Below are 16,607 nucleotides of genomic sequence, written 5' to 3'. Positions count from 1 at the left end.
TAAGGGAGTTTGTAATGATGAAATAAGCAATAAAGTGAGGAGAATGTATTACCTCGCTATATGATGTTACAAATACAATTCCTTGTCACATTACGAAGAATATATTATGATAATTGAAATGTCAAATCACTGACATTGAAAAAACTTTTCGATCAGTTTCATGTAGATATATAATCCATAGATCTATAGTGAAATTCTAACAAAAAGGAAACAAAGTTTTGATTGTAGCCAATGAGGAGTAGTTATCTTAATAAATCTTCACAGAAATGCCATTTTGATATGCCATAAATCTAGACTGTTAGAAAAAATCCCAAGCATGAAAGGCACCTGTGCAAAAAAATTTCAGATTGAGAAATCCTGCGCTATATCCATACCTTGCATTAATGTAGAAAAAATCAACTACAACTTCATAAAAAATCAAAGAGAAAAAGAAATGACGAGTAATAAAAAGAATAAGTAAATTTATTATAACATAACGATGATTCTGGAAATGGCAGTAAGGAACCTATTTAGTGAATGGTAAATAAATGCGCAAAAAACTTGAATGAATGCCGTAGTTTCAAGCTTTTGAATAAGAATTGCAAATTTTTTTGATTAAGGGAAAACACAAGCCAAGTGACTGAAATAACCCGAATGATTGAAACTGAAGGAAAAGTTGCTTGGGATAAAGAATTACAGAAACATTTACATCTCAGGCTTTTTAAATTCTTGGAACAATTCTAAATGCTGTTATAATTAACTGGATTGAAAGGAACGAAAAATAAAATCCTACCTTCAAATATCCTGAATATCCCTCTGAACTTCAAGATATCTCCAGACAAGATGATTATTTCACATCAAAGCGTAGCATAACCGAGATTTCAGAATAAAATAGAAAACGATTAATAGAATTTTTAAAAAATTTAGCAGAAATTTGGTTAGCTTATCAAAATTATAAAACACAAAGAGAAGGTAAATCAACAGTTTTAAAATATAGACTACGGACTACATTTCACGTATTACATCAATAAGCAAACTGAATAAAGAGAGATCAAGGAATTTCAACACAGTTTTGGATCGAAATCAATAGAAAATATGCGATATTTTTTTGAAAACCAGTCAAAAAATTTTGACTTTCTTGAAAAAAGCCAATTTTTCCATTTTTTTTTTAAAGCAAAAAGAAAAAAAAATCAAGATCTACTTTTAATATCAAATAATTACTAATGTTCAAAGTGACCTCTTTATAAGCAGTTAGCTGCGAAAAAATGAGAAATCACTACATTTTTCGAGAAAGCTTGAAAACCTATACAACTTGCACATAACCAGACGCAAAAGATGACACTTTTCTCTAAAAAAATTAAAAATAATTGAAAACGACCGCATTAGCGCAGTTAGATAATCATAATTTATATGCAAAACAAAAACTATAAGGAAAATGTTGAACAAATTCAGTTGAATAAAATAACAGGTCGTTCAAAGAGATCAAAAAAGAAGCACAGAGAAATTCATTTATTTTCTTATTAAACAACTGAACCATGTTTCTGACGAAAATATTCGGTACTTAATGCTTCTGCACATGAAGGTCTTGTTTCTGGTAAGAAAGATAGCATACTCTGAAATCATTATTGACCGCATTTTTTCTTTTTGTATGCAAATTTGTGATTGAAGCAAAAATTACATCAGATGACATAAAAAATTTACAAAAGCAATTTGCAAAGAACTTATACATATATGACTTTAATTTAGTAGGCACTGATATTAAACATGAGGCTAAAAGGTCAAAACCACTAAAATTACTTTAATTATTCTGTCATTCAAGGAAAAAATAGAGGATGAAATACAACGAAATGGTACATCGTTGACCTAATATTCTCTAGCTTGCTCAAAAACTCTTTAGATATTTTTGTAGAACTACATAAGATCGGACCATTTAAAGTCACGTAAAACAACGTACTTTTACTAGCCTTGCGGCATCTGGTGGCAATTTGGGTGCAATACGACGCATTGGTTGTCCAGGATAGGACGGATAGAATGAACGTTCAATGACAGCGTTTTGTGGCCATTCGTTAGAAGGCGGAGTGCCAAGTTTTCTGCAGGACATAATTTATCTTCTGTTAGTAACGTTGAATATGAATAATAATTTTGTTTAAACAATAAATCATTATATTCACAAGACATGGTGATAACATCTTTCAGTTAAACTTTCAAAATCCGCTTCGTATTTGGAAACAATATGAAATTTGAAAAATCAAGCAGATTTAAAAAACCTCGATCTTAACTTTAATTTGATTTTCAGAGTAATAAAAAAAAAGAAAAGTTATAGAAATCAGCTTAAGAGAAAAAGAAAAATTTTAAAAACTTGCTGGAATATAATACTCAATTGTTGCGCTTCACTATGTGCTGGAAAAAGTGGTTGACGCGAATATAATTCGGCAATGATGCAGCCAGCAGCCCAGATATCAACACCACAGTTATAGGAGCACTGAAGTAATACTTCTGGACTTCGGTACCACAAAGTCACAACCTAAAATTTAGATGTCGTTGACAACGATGAAGATAACTGAGAAAGTAAGGTAAGTGAGAAACTAAGAAAATAAGATGAGTGGGACCAAAAAATAACAGATATTAAAAGATTACCAGTGTTGTGAAAGATGATTGCATTGAATAATAGCGAGCTAAACCAAAATCGGCAATTTTGATTGTTTGGTCACGGTTAATTAGTATGTTCTGTGGTTTCAAGTCTCGATGTATAACATGATTTGAATGAAGAAAATCCAATCCCATCAAAATCTTAAACTTCAGCTTTGAAAATGAGATTCTATACCTATCGATCAGCTAGTAATTGGTCTACGATTTTGAAAGAGAACAGTAAGTGGAATACGATCTGCAGTAAAGTAATGACATGAATCAAAACTGGAGAGACATTTCGATACAATATACAATTAACGCATCAGAAATACTGAATAATACTGAATAAATCCGTTAAGAAATCTTCCTTTAAAGAAGTAAAAGAAAAATATAATCCTGTAATATCAGAAAACAAAAAATGCAATGAGGCCATATGTATATAGCAACAAAGTACAACAAACTTACTGCCATTAATGATCAAGCATTTGGTATTTGCCAAATTTATTAAAAAAAGAATTCCTAACGTGTTGTTAGATAAATTCCAAGTAGAAACAGAAACCTGCCTGCTTTGCAATATGACGACATTGATGATCACCCATGTCGCGAGGGATGGTACGCAAAAACTCATACAAGTCCCAGTCACATTTTTCATAAACAACACTCAAACACATTTCACCCTTATCAATTTGACCATGAAATACATCGTGTAATCTAAAACAATGTGTAAACTTTGTTCAAAGTTTTTCATATCTATATAACACGCCGTTTTTGATCTACGGCTTTTGATCCACATGTAAAGGTCATCAGATAAAACCACAATAAAAATAGAAATTTGAAATCGATTTTTTTTATAAGTTCTAATAATAATCGAAAGAGAAAGATGATAAATTTTCCCTCCTCAAAGATGAAAAAGAAAAATGTGAAAAAACAAACTTCACAATGTTTGGATGATCCAAATTATGCAGCGCTCGCAATGCTGAGATCTCACGTATAATACTTTGTGGTATACCATCTTCTGTTATACGCACAATCATTTTTTTTAAGGCATACTATAATTGATTGCGTAAATAGTTGAAGCTTCAATGTTTATAATATTACATATAATATTATGAACAAGTAAAAATTACATATTCTGATTGGAGAATGAAAGTGAAAAGAGTTACTGAAATGACAAGACATACCTAATTTGTATGCAAACGACAAAAACAGTGTTAGTGCAACCAGTCCGGTGATTTTCAAAATAAAAATATGTTAAAAAGTGCTAAGCAAAAATACTCGCCTGTATGTTACTAGGTATATGAGTAACTAGATAAACAACACCATATGCACCTTTCCCGATCACACGATGCTCCTCATATTCATGAATATTCTCAGAATTATCAATGCCTTGGTCATATGTTGAGCAACTTTCTTCCATCATATAATTACTGCAAATACAACTGTATAACAATGAAGAAAAACATAACGTAGACTTAGATGATGAATATGAATAAGATGGTTGAGGAGAGATGCACCGTATGTGCGTAATGCTATGTTTGATCATTAGAAGTCTGAAACGCAATGCCGAGCGTTACCTGCTCAACAGTTGATTCAGAAAGGATATCAAGATATGTTATTCAAAGAATGCTGAGGCTGTAATCATACTTCTCATCTCGCTTCGTTTCAATAATTAACCATTTCTCCATCCTTCCACTAAACACGCCCAGCACTCCACTATACAACGATCCTGAAGGTTGGTTTAGCTGCCTCAATTCGAAAATTAAATTCGCGAACGCAACTAATCACATTAGCGAATAGCGCGGTATGAAATTACTCTGTACCTCGGAGCACCTCTTAGATGGTTGATGTTGAGATTTATCCAGTTGGACATTTTCGCTTCCAGTGTTGAATATATTACTCCCTTCCTAGACACATGCATACACTCACATACATATACACACACACACATACATATATATACATATTGAACTGATGGATACATTGCTATGAGTAGTATTACTTAGAATAACTGCTGTTGAGGACATATGGATGGAACGGATATGACAGATAACAGTTTCCGTGCAGTGATCATACAACAACTTGAACGTCGAAATATTGTGTGCAGACAGTTCGATTCCTTATTCACTTCTTGTAAGTTCACTCTTTTTTTTATCTTTATCATTATTGAAAATGTGGCTTTCCATCTACAGAAGTTACCCATAATATTGTCGAACTGTTCTCAAATCATATCTTTCAATTCTAATAATGGTATCAAATTTTTTCGTTGTAGATTGCGAATTAACAGAGTATGTGGCAAACATTGCGCGTACCGGTCGTATACGTCACGGCTCGAGTACTTCGTTGTAGGTTTAGTTGTTTCTTTATTATTCAGGTAGTTCGGATAAGCTAATGATTCATATCATTAATATCATCACTAAAACATCGTTTTTATCAACTAAAAGGATTGTTTGATGATAGGAGATATTTCATTTGTTTTTGTGGAACTTGTCAAACTATTAATCAGTGGCAAAAGTATTTTCAACAGCGATATTTGAGAGCAGGAAGTTCGGATCGTACGGTGGAACTGGAAGCTGAGCTTGCAGATCTTTACCGTAAAAAGGAGCAAAATGATCAGCAATTAATTGAAACAAACAATCGTTTAGGTGTTGTTGTGCGAGAGCTAAGCGCACTTACTATTGTGTGAGTTTAACTTACGTTAATGTTTATTTTCGTAATTCCGAATTCAATAGGTAAATTCATCATTTTAATAGGTTATCGTTATTTCCAGTTTGCTTTGCTTTCTCATAGGTAAATGCCTTTGTCGAGAAATTCAAGTAATGCGGAGTGTGTAAACTTATAAAGTTGAATAATCCAGCATTCAGTTTCACATAGCGTTTTATTTAAGAAATTGTAATCATTCTGTCTTACTGTAATTCTTATTAAGTAAAATATTTAGGAAAGAAGAATGCCAAAAGGAGAACCAGAAGCTGAAGAAGAAATTGAAAGAAAAAGAAGAGGAATTGGCTGCACTAGAAGAGGCAAACACTTTATTAAAAGATGAACATTTTGCTTTACAGGCATGCATTTTAATAATTTTATTGGTTTATAAAGCTAAGTTCTGATAATACTAGAACTTGCAACGTTGTAGACTTCTAATAAGTTTGAGCTATTATTTAGCAGCACAGTAGTCTGTATGTATGCAGACGTGTCTTCTCATTTTGTTAGACTAATAATTCACTGATTAACATCATTTACATACATTATGTTTTTAAAGGCAGGAATAATTAACTCGCAATATCCTTTAGGCAAGCTATAACAGCATCGAAAACAAATATCGAGAAGCACAAGAAGAAAGAAATAATTTAGTTGATCGAATAAAGGACCTTAAAGAGAAGGAAGTCCAATGGTTTAACGAACAAAATGAACGAGAACAAGAGTAAACAGTTCATTTGTTTGGACTTTTTTTGCATGCTTTCCTTGATTTTGAATTTCGGTCAGAAAAATAGGATTCATGTACTCAGTTTAAGCACTTTGAAATGGAATAAAATGGAACTTATTTTATGCTTAATTAGGAAGCAACTGTGACTTGTAGTGATTGAGGAAACTGTTTTTCTTTTCATCATTTATACGACAAGGTTGTGTTAACGTAACTTTCTAAATCTAATTTATTATGACCAAATCGCGAACATTTAGTGTCCTCACTTCGATTTTGGTGAAATATAGGTACACATTAAACATGAATTGGACTTAGTTAATATTAATGTGAAACTGGCTGTGTTGCCTAATTCTATCTCACTAATTCTTTTCTGGCTTCCTTCCCTCTTAATCGTTGTTATCTCTTTTGACTCAGCGATGAAATACGCCAATTGTATTTGTCGGGGATTAACTTTTAGTGCTACAAAAGAAACTTCAAAGTCATGAGAATCGCACTTCAAAAATGGAAGTATGTTTATTTACTGTGGTAAATATCTTGAATAACTTCGACCAGTTTTTCCATATCTAATCATTAGAAAATGAAAATGCTCTAGATTCCTTCCTTTAGGGAACGTCGTCGTCGTTTAGCAGCAGATATTGAATCTGCACTAATTATGTCACACAACAACGAGGACAAAACGTATGGGTTAGTTAACAAGTAGAAATATTCGTTGTTGAAATATCTTTTCCATATTTTTCATTGTACAACTGTTTTATTGCTTCCTTTTTATGTTAGTCCTTTGCGCTTAAAAAAAAAATAATAATTTTCTGTTCAAAGAATAATAGCTCATGGTGCAGTAGGAAATGATGTAAAATTTGTTTAAATTTGAAGTTAAATAGAATGCAAGTATTTGAATGCGCTGAAATCCAGGTCGTTTTATGAACGCTTAAATGTTATTCAGATGTTTTGCAGTGCACATTTGTTCCTGATTTTTTGAACCAGTAATAGTTTACAGGTTTGAAATTATCAATAGCGCTAATCAAGTCCTTGATTATAGAGGTGACGTCATTCCTAATCATTGTAAAACAAAATTGGTGAGTTAAATTTCCCATAATTCTATAAATATGAAAAAATTAAAATTTTCTATTGTGTGAATAAATAATTGTTGAACTTTTTTTCTAAGGATTATGGCGATGATGTTAACGATATTCTTTGGCACCCTAGTGGTGATATGTTTGCGGGAGGTGGTGGCGATCACAAACTTCGTTTATACAAACTAGCAAATGATAAATTTGAAAAAATGTAAGAGAAAACTGTGTTTTCTAATATGTACCTTAGACCTTGGATCTTGTTGGTTGCTTTGCAGCAAGTTCTTGGAAGTCTTTAAAAAATTGCTGTATAGAATAAAAATTGTACAAATTAATCCCATTCAGTGTTTCTTTGGCTGGTTCGAATGAATCAATACTACGGATAGATTTCGCAGCTGAAACCAGTCAAGTACTTGGAGCTGGCAATGATAATGCTGTTCGTATTTGGGGGACGGATAATCATATAGTCAAGGTTTGCAATCTCTTTTACAATGTTTCCTCTGAGTAGTTTCTGTATTGATGTCATTTCTCTTTACGCTCATCTCATCTTCTTGTGTCTTGGTTGATTTGTTTCAAATATCGCACAATAGTTGAGATCTCTAGACTACATATAATCTTTAAGGTGTATTTTTCATTTTCAATAATTTATTCTCAGTCAGTTATCGTTTTTGTTTTCAGCACTCATTAACAGGACATGGAAATAAGGTATCATCTGCCAAATTCTTTGAAGATGGTTTACAAGTTGTATCTGGATCTTATGATAGAACCTTTAAGCTATGGGACTTAAAAACTGCCAAATGTACGTTTACACTTCTATTTTCAAAATTTCAATATTATGTTATTTCTTTACCAATACACTGGGTGGAGATGAAAAAGGTGGCGAGAATAAAAGGAGAAAAAAAAAAATAAAGACTTTAACACTAGCTTCTACTGGAAATTTCTATGAGTGAAAACAGAGCTACAATTTAAAGTAGTACGAATGTGAGATATTTATGAGATTTATCTACGAGATTAAATTTAGCGTACACTTTTCAGGTTTGAGAACATATTTCACTAATTCAGTAGTGTATGATATAACTTCGAGTGACAAGAATGGAATGGTAGCTAGTGGTCATTACGATCGTAAAGTGCGGTTTTGGGACACAAGACTCAATGAACCGGTTCGTGTTGTCGAACTCGCTAATAAAGTCACATCCTTGGTTCTCTCACTTGGTAAATTAATATTTTGTTTTATACTAAACTGGTTGTAGAAATCGATGTCTAAAAAATTATTATTAACCTTCACATTGCAAACTAGATGTGCTTTAATTCTCAATTTTGCCAATTTCTTAAAATTTAAATTGCTATCTCGCTGCCGTATAGTTAATTATTTTAAAGCGTTTTTTTATTGATTTTCATGAGCAGTAAGTTGCATCAAATTTATAATAATTATACAGTAGTTGTTATATAATAACTATACAATAGTTGTGCTATAATCTTTATTTTTGAAATAAGCGATAGGTAGTAACATCTAGACGTCATTTTTTCTGTGACAAATTGCATTAAGACTCTTCCGTTATACTTGCATCAGCACGAGACGAAACGATGTCATTAATCGATCTACGTTCCTATCAAATTGTTCATATATACAGGTATTTTTCTTGAATATTCTTTTTCGCATCATGAATCGCTCGAGTTGTTTGTACAAGTCTAAATTAACTTTCTTCTCTAACTGTTTTCTAAAAATGTTATGAAAAAAAATAGATGAAATGATTTGATATTTATATTTACACATTTGATTTACTTTCACTTCTTCCTTTTAAGATTCCTTCCCGATATTTTTCATTTGTTTCATGTTACAACAAATTTTCCTTTTGGTATATAAATTATGATATCATAAATACAGGAAGACTTTAAAATCTACAATACAGCCTCTCATTAAAATTTACTGCAGTGCCGATCAGTATCGAACAGGAAGTGATCACATTCGTTGCGCAATAAGTCCTGGGATGGAATATATCGCATCTGGTTCCAGTGATGGGTCAATTTTTATTTGGAACCTAAAAACAACCAAGCTTGAAAAAACGCTTCAAAAAGGTGGACATGAGTAAGTTCTTTCTCCGAAATCTTATTATGCATAGGAATTATACTGAATTTTTATTTTCCACACTGCATTAGCTTAGTGTTGTTTTATATGATGGCTGTGAGAGACGCTGAAAGTAGAAAAAGGAGTGAGAACTCAACTTTTTCTTAAATTAAAATTTTTGATTCTAACCACAGAACTTGGCATTTTCTTACATTTCTGTATACAGCAAGTACATTTCTATACGCAGCGAGATATATTATTAGCTTTACAATAAAAAGAAAATATTTTCTCAAAGGAGAAAGGAAAGTCGCAGATTTTCTTTGTTACAATTCGTATTTCGTATATTTAAAGCATTTTTACGGAAAACCCATCTTTTTTTTTTTTTTTCTTTGTTCGGCAAATATAAATTATGTAAAATCACTTTCATTACTGAATTTTTACTATAATATGGTGCTAATACTTCGCTTTGTGACCTGGAAATCTGTTTCACTTCCAATGTATGTAAAAGAAGCAATTCGATCAGACATTGCAATTCGTATTTTTAGGCGAGGCGTGCATTCAGTCTCGTGGCATCCCAAAGGAAATATGCTACTTAGTGCAGGCAAAGAAAAAACCGTTTGCTTATGGACTGTTTGATTTGAAAATTCTCTTTAGCCCAATCTTTATTTCGTTTCATTTTGTACATATCTCTACTTTATTATATGTAATGTACTATACTACCAGAATACTCACCAATTCTTCTTTCAAGTATAACCTGTGAAAAATCTGGCCATACTGTTCCCATTTCTCGGAAACTTGTGTGAATCTGAAATAGGTTAACAACAGGAATTTCTCATTAATTCACTATGATTTTTAACTGGGACATAAACATCAGGTCTGTAATCGTTACAAAGTATAATGCTGATTTTCAGTTCTTCAAAAAGCTATGTCTTATGTTCAAAAATTTGATTTTGTCAGGGCGCGCAAAAGAAATTCATTATTGAAGTCAACTTTTTTTTAAATCGATTATTGTACGGTGTTCCATGCGACTTGGCTTGTTGTATGCAATCTAGGAAACCAGAAAGTATACGAATTATTTTGCGAGAAACATTTCATGCTTTTGGTTGTTGAACATCAAGATCCTTGTAATTACTCCGTAAATGATTCGTCATTGTTTTTAGTGGAAAATTTTTTTATTCTGTTGCTGTCTCGTTCCTATATTTTGTATACCTCTACGGGTCATCTAATCTTGCAAAATTTCTTGAGAGTGTCATGCAGGCTTAATAATGACAGTGGAGTTTACCTTGCATGTGTTTTCAATTTTACGAAAACAGAATTTCTTTAACAAACTACAAATTATTATTTTGATTTCCAGCATCGCAAAGCGCATCCCAACACACTGGCGTGGCCCTGCACCAAAGGCCATCCAGTTCCTTTTCTGAATTGTAGTGTAGTCTAGGAACCTGAAAATTTTTGAATGTTAGTTTCTTGCTTTTTCTGGATTTTTCCAACATTATTCCCTCTACCATCGCCATTCTCAATCTCCTATTCTTTCTATGCGGCAGTAATGCGGATTTTCTTACATCACCGAAAGTTCATGAAGCAGAATCAGACTAAAAATATTCTCTTATTGTCTTTGATTCGCATTTTTTTTCTTCCAAATCAAAATTACAAGCTCAGATCCTAAGACATGGTTGAAACCTGTCGGGTCTGAATTGTTTGACATCGCTGCCCCATATCTCCTGATCGTAATGTAAGCTCCAGGTGTCGAAAATAACACCCACATCTTTCTTAAATGTGTAAGGTCCTATTTCACATTGCTGAACACACATACGAGACTGCAACCTACAAATAACGAATTTTTTTGCTCATCGCAGAAGTGCCTGCTTGAACACATCTTAAATAGATTACAAAATTTAGAACAATCTCTTAGTCTGTAGACCCGAAGGGCTTGAAACTAGTTACAGATTTGCTTTTGAATAACACCTAGCTTCTGTTTAAAAAGTCCCGGGTTTTAGCTCTCACTTCAGTGACAAAATTGAAGAGCTAACGCTCACAAGGAAGCATGTGGGAAAAGTCGAAGAGTCTCCATGATTGTATAGTGAAGGTAATTGAAATGTTGCACATTATCAAATGTAATTTCCAACGTTGCAATTTCCTGGTACAATTTTTCCTGTTTTTCAGAGTTACTGGCCAACAGATATATTAAATAGGCCACAGTGTTAGCTGTTGTATCGAATCCTGCTGTTGTTAGAAAGCGACACTGATTTATAATTTCCTTTAAGTTTATGTGATAAAGCCGAGCAAATAATTTCTATTATAAGCTTTAACATGAAGCTTACTTCTTCACAATATATGTTTTGGTTCTCAACAAATTCAATAAGAAAAAGGTATATCAAACGTCATATCACTTCAATTTTTAGGAGTCGGAATTTTGTATATATGCATGCAAAACATGCAAGATATTGACATGGTATTGACAGCGCAAATAACTGCATTAATTGTTACAAATTTAGCAAAATGAACTTACTCCGGTTGTCAGTTTCGGAATGATTTTCATGCTTGATATATCATATGGTTTGTCCGCATCGACTATCCAGTCATCCCATTCGTCATCTTCCACACATTTCATAAAGTATAGAAAACTAGAACGATCCTAAACTAGTCTTACGAATCATTTTTTGATGACCATATAAAAAACAATCGATTTATCTCTGTTGTTTATTGCAGTACTTTTGGGAAAATGTATAAATACTAAAGCAACTAAGCCATGTGCATTCACAACGCATTTCATAATGAATCATAAGTAGCACTTCGTTGAATTCATATAACGAGAACGGATACACATTTGCACCGTTCCTGAATTTTAGTCTGAAGAAAAGTATATAAGTTGCAAATGTTGGATGCAAGTTACCAAAATAAATGAAACAAACAGACCTGACTAGTGATATCCATTGAAATAAGTTTGCGAAGATAATTCGTATAAGTAACTAATGGGTCAATTTCAAGGTGAAATGTTATACGAAAACGCAGACACAGTTTGGCGTATGTTAGTGAAATCCATTTTAAATCTGGTACACACCCTTCAAAGGAACTTCTTGCGTATATTTATTTACAACATCAGAGAAGTACTAATTATAAAATATTCCTCCAGAAAATAAACTCTTTGCATTCTAGAAATTTTATGATGAATTAGTTAAGAAATTTCCCTCACATGTAAGTAGAGAAAAAGGACGGAAACTTTGTAATGGACTGAATTTTTTCAGTAGAAGTTTGAGATTTGAATCATTGTGTTGATAACTATACGGACGACCCATGCAACATCGTGATATAATATCGAAGGTAAGCGTCTGGAAACGACTGAAACCACAATATGCAAATAAGATTTGTGTTCAAGTTCTCAACTCAGTATTGGCAAAGGGAATGTTAGGGGACACAATTTAAGAAGTAAAGACTCATAATTTCATATAGTTCAGTTCTTAAGAACAGAAAGGACACATACGGATGAAGCTCTAGTGCTTTTGAATCAGTGATTTCTTCCTCAAGGTCTTTTACAAAACAGTTTACGGAATCACACATGACATGAAATAGCTGCAAAAAAGTATAATTATATACGGAGTCCAAAAGCAAGTTTTTCAGCATAATTTACCAGTTCAAAAAATACTTGCTCACCGCTTTATTAAAAATTAATCAAAAAATCAAGAACCTTCCGGAGATTTTCATTTGAAACGGCTTTCGATGTCAAGCTTCTAATTCGTTTCCACCGTTCACCCCGTGCGGCAAATTCGTGGACTTCATAGACAGTGTCTGGATGAGAACTACTTGGATCCATCTGATATTTAAAACAGACTTTGACAAGAATAAAGGCCGTTTATTTCAATGAAAACTTTAGTGAATAACCTGACACAAGAATGCTGTACAGTAAATGCAACTTACAATACGTGAATGAAATAAACGGAATTGTTTGAAGCATATTTCATAGATAATTTTCGGATCAGAGGTAACAACTGTTGGATGGGAACCTTGCATTATCCCATATGTACGGCCATACTTTCTGGTTAATTTACCAAGTTGCCAATGAGTAGAATATGATTTCATAATATCTAAACTTCCAAATAACCAATGTTGACTCGGAACTACTGGAAAACCGCAATCACGGATGATGTCCCATGCTTTTCGGTACCTAAAGTGATATTTTGTCCTTTTTTCACCACATTTTCATTTATTTTATTTGGTTCCAGGAACATTTGTACTCTTCCTAACTCCACGGATGCACTGAATTCATTTCCTTCTATCACGATAAATTACGGAAAGATCAACTTTGTATCCTTCGCTCATATGGTTTTCTTTGGCACCTGATGGTAAAAAGTTTCCTTTCCAAATTAATATGTATTGGAAGATTCGTATTCAGACAAACCAACCAAATAACAACTTTTCTTCTTAAGTGGACATACCACCTGCGTTATTCACAACACGAAAAGGTTTATACCTTCATTTCATCTCGTAGCCAATGTTCATTATGAAAAATCATCTTACAACTTCTATTGTCTTTTTGTAGCTTTACTCTTTCATATGGCTGAATAAGCAAATGAACAGATAAATAATTAAATAAGCCCATCATATTCCTGAAAGATCACCACTACCACTACCATCAAAAAAGCTATGAAGTAGTGATTTCTAAAGAAGAGGGTTCCCGCAATCCGACCATTCATGCTGGGCTTCATTTTTATCAGTTGCCCTAGTCATCAATATCACTTCAAGCTCTAACCTGTTGATCTGTATTCAGCTTAGGTGACTGGAAGCTGAAGAATGTTCATAACCAAAACAAAAGGAACTTCATTTTGAATTTGAAACAGACCTCAACAGTTCAATTTTTTAATTCCGTAAATTTACCTTTGAACCACTTTGGTAATTAGGTAGAAAGCAGCAAAAAGTAATCCAAAAATATAAAACAATGCCATTCGTGTCGCAAAAGATTAAGCCAACAATAATCAACAGGTATTAATGAATTTCATGAAAATAGAAAATTTGTCAGCTGGGCGGAACGAGATTGATTGGAGTAATTTTTTCTTTTGATGAAATATAACTGAAACTCCTGATACTGTAATACCTGCTTCGATATTCTCTCTCCCTTCCACCCGTTCTTTCTTGGTTAGAATACCCAGTCACCTTTCCCATCTATTTTTATTGCTTATGTTTGTTGCTCGTTGAAAATGCACAGAACAGATACAAACAGGTTATTTTAAATTAACTGGTTTTGAAGTACACAATTTCTGAGAAATTTTTTGACAACTTCCCATTGCCAAATTTCAGTTTTAGTCAAGCCATCTCCGCCGATAGTTTTTGAAATGTTAATTTATTCTTCATCACCATCCAACAATGATGATTAGCGGCACCATTATTTGAACGGGGAAAAGCGCTAGAGCCAAACCTCTCCCATCTTTTAGTTCCTACAGTTTCATTAGCAAAAATTCAAAGCAAAAGTTCAGAGTGAAGTGATCGTTACCGTTTTGTATCAGCTGAATCTAAATACCACCAGCCACCGAAAAACTGCCTCAGTTCTTCTTAAGCATAATTCCATAAGAAGCAAACAGTTATACAGTGTTTTGTAAGACGTTTGAGAACAAAAGTGTAGAACTGATAGCGAGTAAATACTTCATTTGCGTTTTTTATTATTACTAATATTACTCAGGTAAATGCTGCAAACACTTTACTGGGAAGAATACAAATTTGATATTTACAAATCACAAAATAAAAGACAAAGTGAGAAACTTGGTGTCTGCTTTAATAATACCGAAAAGGTTTACTGTATTCTAATAAAGAAACACATTTAAAATTCCCACAGGAAAACAGTTTGCAATAAATGGAACGATGCAAAATATTGATCTCAAAGACGCACTACAGTGATATTACGATCAGGAAGACAATAACTTGTATAAAAACACAAAACCTACCAACAGTGCACTCTCCATAACTAATAGAATAAGATATCGGCGACTACGAATTCGTTCCTCCTCATATTTCTTCTGCAAAATTTTGTTTTTCTTTTGCTCTTCCAGAAACTTTCCGGAAATTAGTTGAAACTGAAAATCTTCACATGAAGCAAAGGAACATTTAAGAACGTTATATTGGCATTTCGCAAATTAAAAACATTAGACTGTGCTCCATCTGTGTTAACGGTCAGCACAACAAGTGAAAGGAGCTAAAAGATTTCTATCTAATCTGCTCAACAGCTAGGACTCAATGTAGCAGATGAATCAATTGCAAAACAAAAAAGAAAAAAATTGAACCGGAGGCTTCTAACAGAAAAAATACAAAAAATACCGAAATCCTTAAATTAGGATCCACTGAACTTTCATTTTCATTCTCAGCAATTTCACATACTGACTGTAGCAGGGCGTCAACTATATAATTCCTAGTGAAACGAATTTCGGAGGAAATTACTTGACGACACATGGGACATTCAAAAATCTGTAAAAGACTGATTCAAATCAAAATGAACTGGAGGTCGGAATTAACAGACATGTGGACAAATATATGGATAAATGTCATTATAAACGAAAAAGTATGTAAAGATATCCATAAAATAAGTATAAAAGCTGCATACTTACGTAAAGGACTGCTCCCTCTTGCTACTCGAGTGTTAATTTAATAGATTTGTTTCTATTATTACATGAAAACGAAATGGAACAAAACCGCGACCTGTTCAGAATATGAATTTTCGACAATATTTTTGATACAGTTTTGACAAAACGAATGACCGCATTTAAGAATGAACGGTGCCGAAGCAAATACACAAAAACAAACAGGACAATGCAATGCCGACGAATCTATTGCAACACGCTCAGCATCATCAATCTTCGCCGTTCTCTAAAAGGCTATAATTAGTATTTAAAAATTTCTCAAAAAAATTCTGCAAGTCATGTAACCTTCATCATCCACTCTTTAAATTTAAAATTTCCTTCACGTATTGAAATGACCCCAGTTGAAGAAATACTATTTCCCTTCCACTACACTTACTTGTATTCTAAATTTCGCATAATTATTTTAGCACAGTGAAACATCTCGCAAACATGTATTTACAATACCGTGCATAATTGCAAATAAAAATAAATTTTTAACTCAGAGAATGAAAACATATAAACTTACATGACTTCCTGAATAATCTTGATCTAGCTGAGCAATAGCAGAACGTAAAGAAGCAAAAAATCGCTTCATTCACTTTCCGTTACAAAAAGTTAACTGCAAAATAAAATAAGCTAAACATAAGTTAACAAAATTTCACTTATACACGCCTCAAAATAATGCTTATCGTTTCATGACAAAGAGTAAAAAAAAAAAAAAAAATTCGAAATTTCTTGAATATTTAAAATAAAGAAGTAAAAAATACATGCAAGCCAAGTGAATAAAAAATAATAAAATCCTTTCAAGCAATTTTATCCCACGAATCACCGAAAATAAAACTTGATGCTTT

General features: G+C 32.9%; 4 protein-coding genes across 5 annotated transcripts; 1 reads left to right on the top strand and 3 right to left on the bottom strand.

Moving 5' to 3' along the window:
* Positions 1-1,499: 1,499 nt before the first annotated feature.
* Positions 1,500-4,292, bottom strand: Bma-cdk-4 (Uncharacterized protein; the record flags this gene model as incomplete). 2 transcript variants are annotated; one of them, XM_043075322.1, is made up of 8 exons in its annotated part: positions 1,500-1,592; positions 1,934-2,069; positions 2,343-2,503; positions 2,617-2,769; positions 3,171-3,318; positions 3,541-3,656; positions 3,887-4,034; positions 4,252-4,292. In XM_043075322.1, 8 exons carry the CDS (start codon positions 4,290-4,292, stop codon positions 1,500-1,502), a joined length of 996 nt encoding a protein of 331 aa, XP_042931256.1. The 2 variants fall into 2 exon arrangements, with proteins under 2 accessions (XP_042931256.1, XP_042931257.1); XM_043075323.1 differs by lacking the exon at positions 4,252-4,292 and having other exon boundaries at positions 3,887-4,027.
* A 339-nt stretch (positions 4,293-4,631) lies between these two features.
* Bm4834 (Uncharacterized protein) lies at positions 4,632-9,790 on the top strand (the record flags this gene model as incomplete). The annotated part of the gene is made up of 14 exons (XM_043075321.1): positions 4,632-4,737; positions 4,877-4,949; positions 5,143-5,286; positions 5,543-5,663; positions 5,892-6,022; positions 6,629-6,706; positions 7,017-7,095; positions 7,185-7,303; positions 7,435-7,561; positions 7,768-7,888; positions 8,125-8,301; positions 8,636-8,720; positions 9,023-9,175; positions 9,700-9,790. 14 exons carry the CDS (start codon positions 4,632-4,634, stop codon positions 9,788-9,790), a joined length of 1,605 nt encoding a protein of 534 aa, XP_042931255.1.
* A 61-nt stretch (positions 9,791-9,851) lies between these two features.
* Bma-cyp-43A1 (Uncharacterized protein) lies at positions 9,852-14,094 on the bottom strand (the record flags this gene model as incomplete). The annotated part of the gene is made up of 11 exons (XM_043075320.1): positions 9,852-9,959; positions 10,437-10,596; positions 10,835-10,978; positions 11,191-11,411; positions 11,664-11,789; positions 12,071-12,216; positions 12,348-12,493; positions 12,636-12,724; positions 12,840-12,965; positions 13,070-13,316; positions 14,027-14,094. 11 exons carry the CDS (start codon positions 14,092-14,094, stop codon positions 9,852-9,854), a joined length of 1,581 nt encoding a protein of 526 aa, XP_042931254.1.
* Positions 14,095-15,048: 954 nt separating this feature from the next.
* On the bottom strand, positions 15,049-16,351 carry Bm3105 (uncharacterized protein; the record flags this gene model as incomplete). The annotated part of the gene is made up of 4 exons (XM_001898140.2): positions 15,049-15,216; positions 15,458-15,604; positions 15,836-16,003; positions 16,283-16,351. The coding sequence occupies 4 exons, from the start codon at positions 16,349-16,351 to the stop codon at positions 15,049-15,051; spliced, it is 552 nt and encodes a 183-aa protein (XP_001898175.2).
* Between the last annotated feature and the right edge of the window lie 256 nt (positions 16,352-16,607).

The sequence above is a fragment of the Brugia malayi genome (genome assembly GCF_000002995.4).
Source record: "Brugia malayi strain FR3 genome assembly, contig: Bm_v4_ChrX_scaffold_001, whole genome shotgun sequence".
Taxonomy (NCBI): Eukaryota; Metazoa; Nematoda; class Chromadorea; order Rhabditida; family Onchocercidae; genus Brugia; species Brugia malayi.
This window is presented reverse-complemented; position numbering and strand designations above follow the sequence as displayed.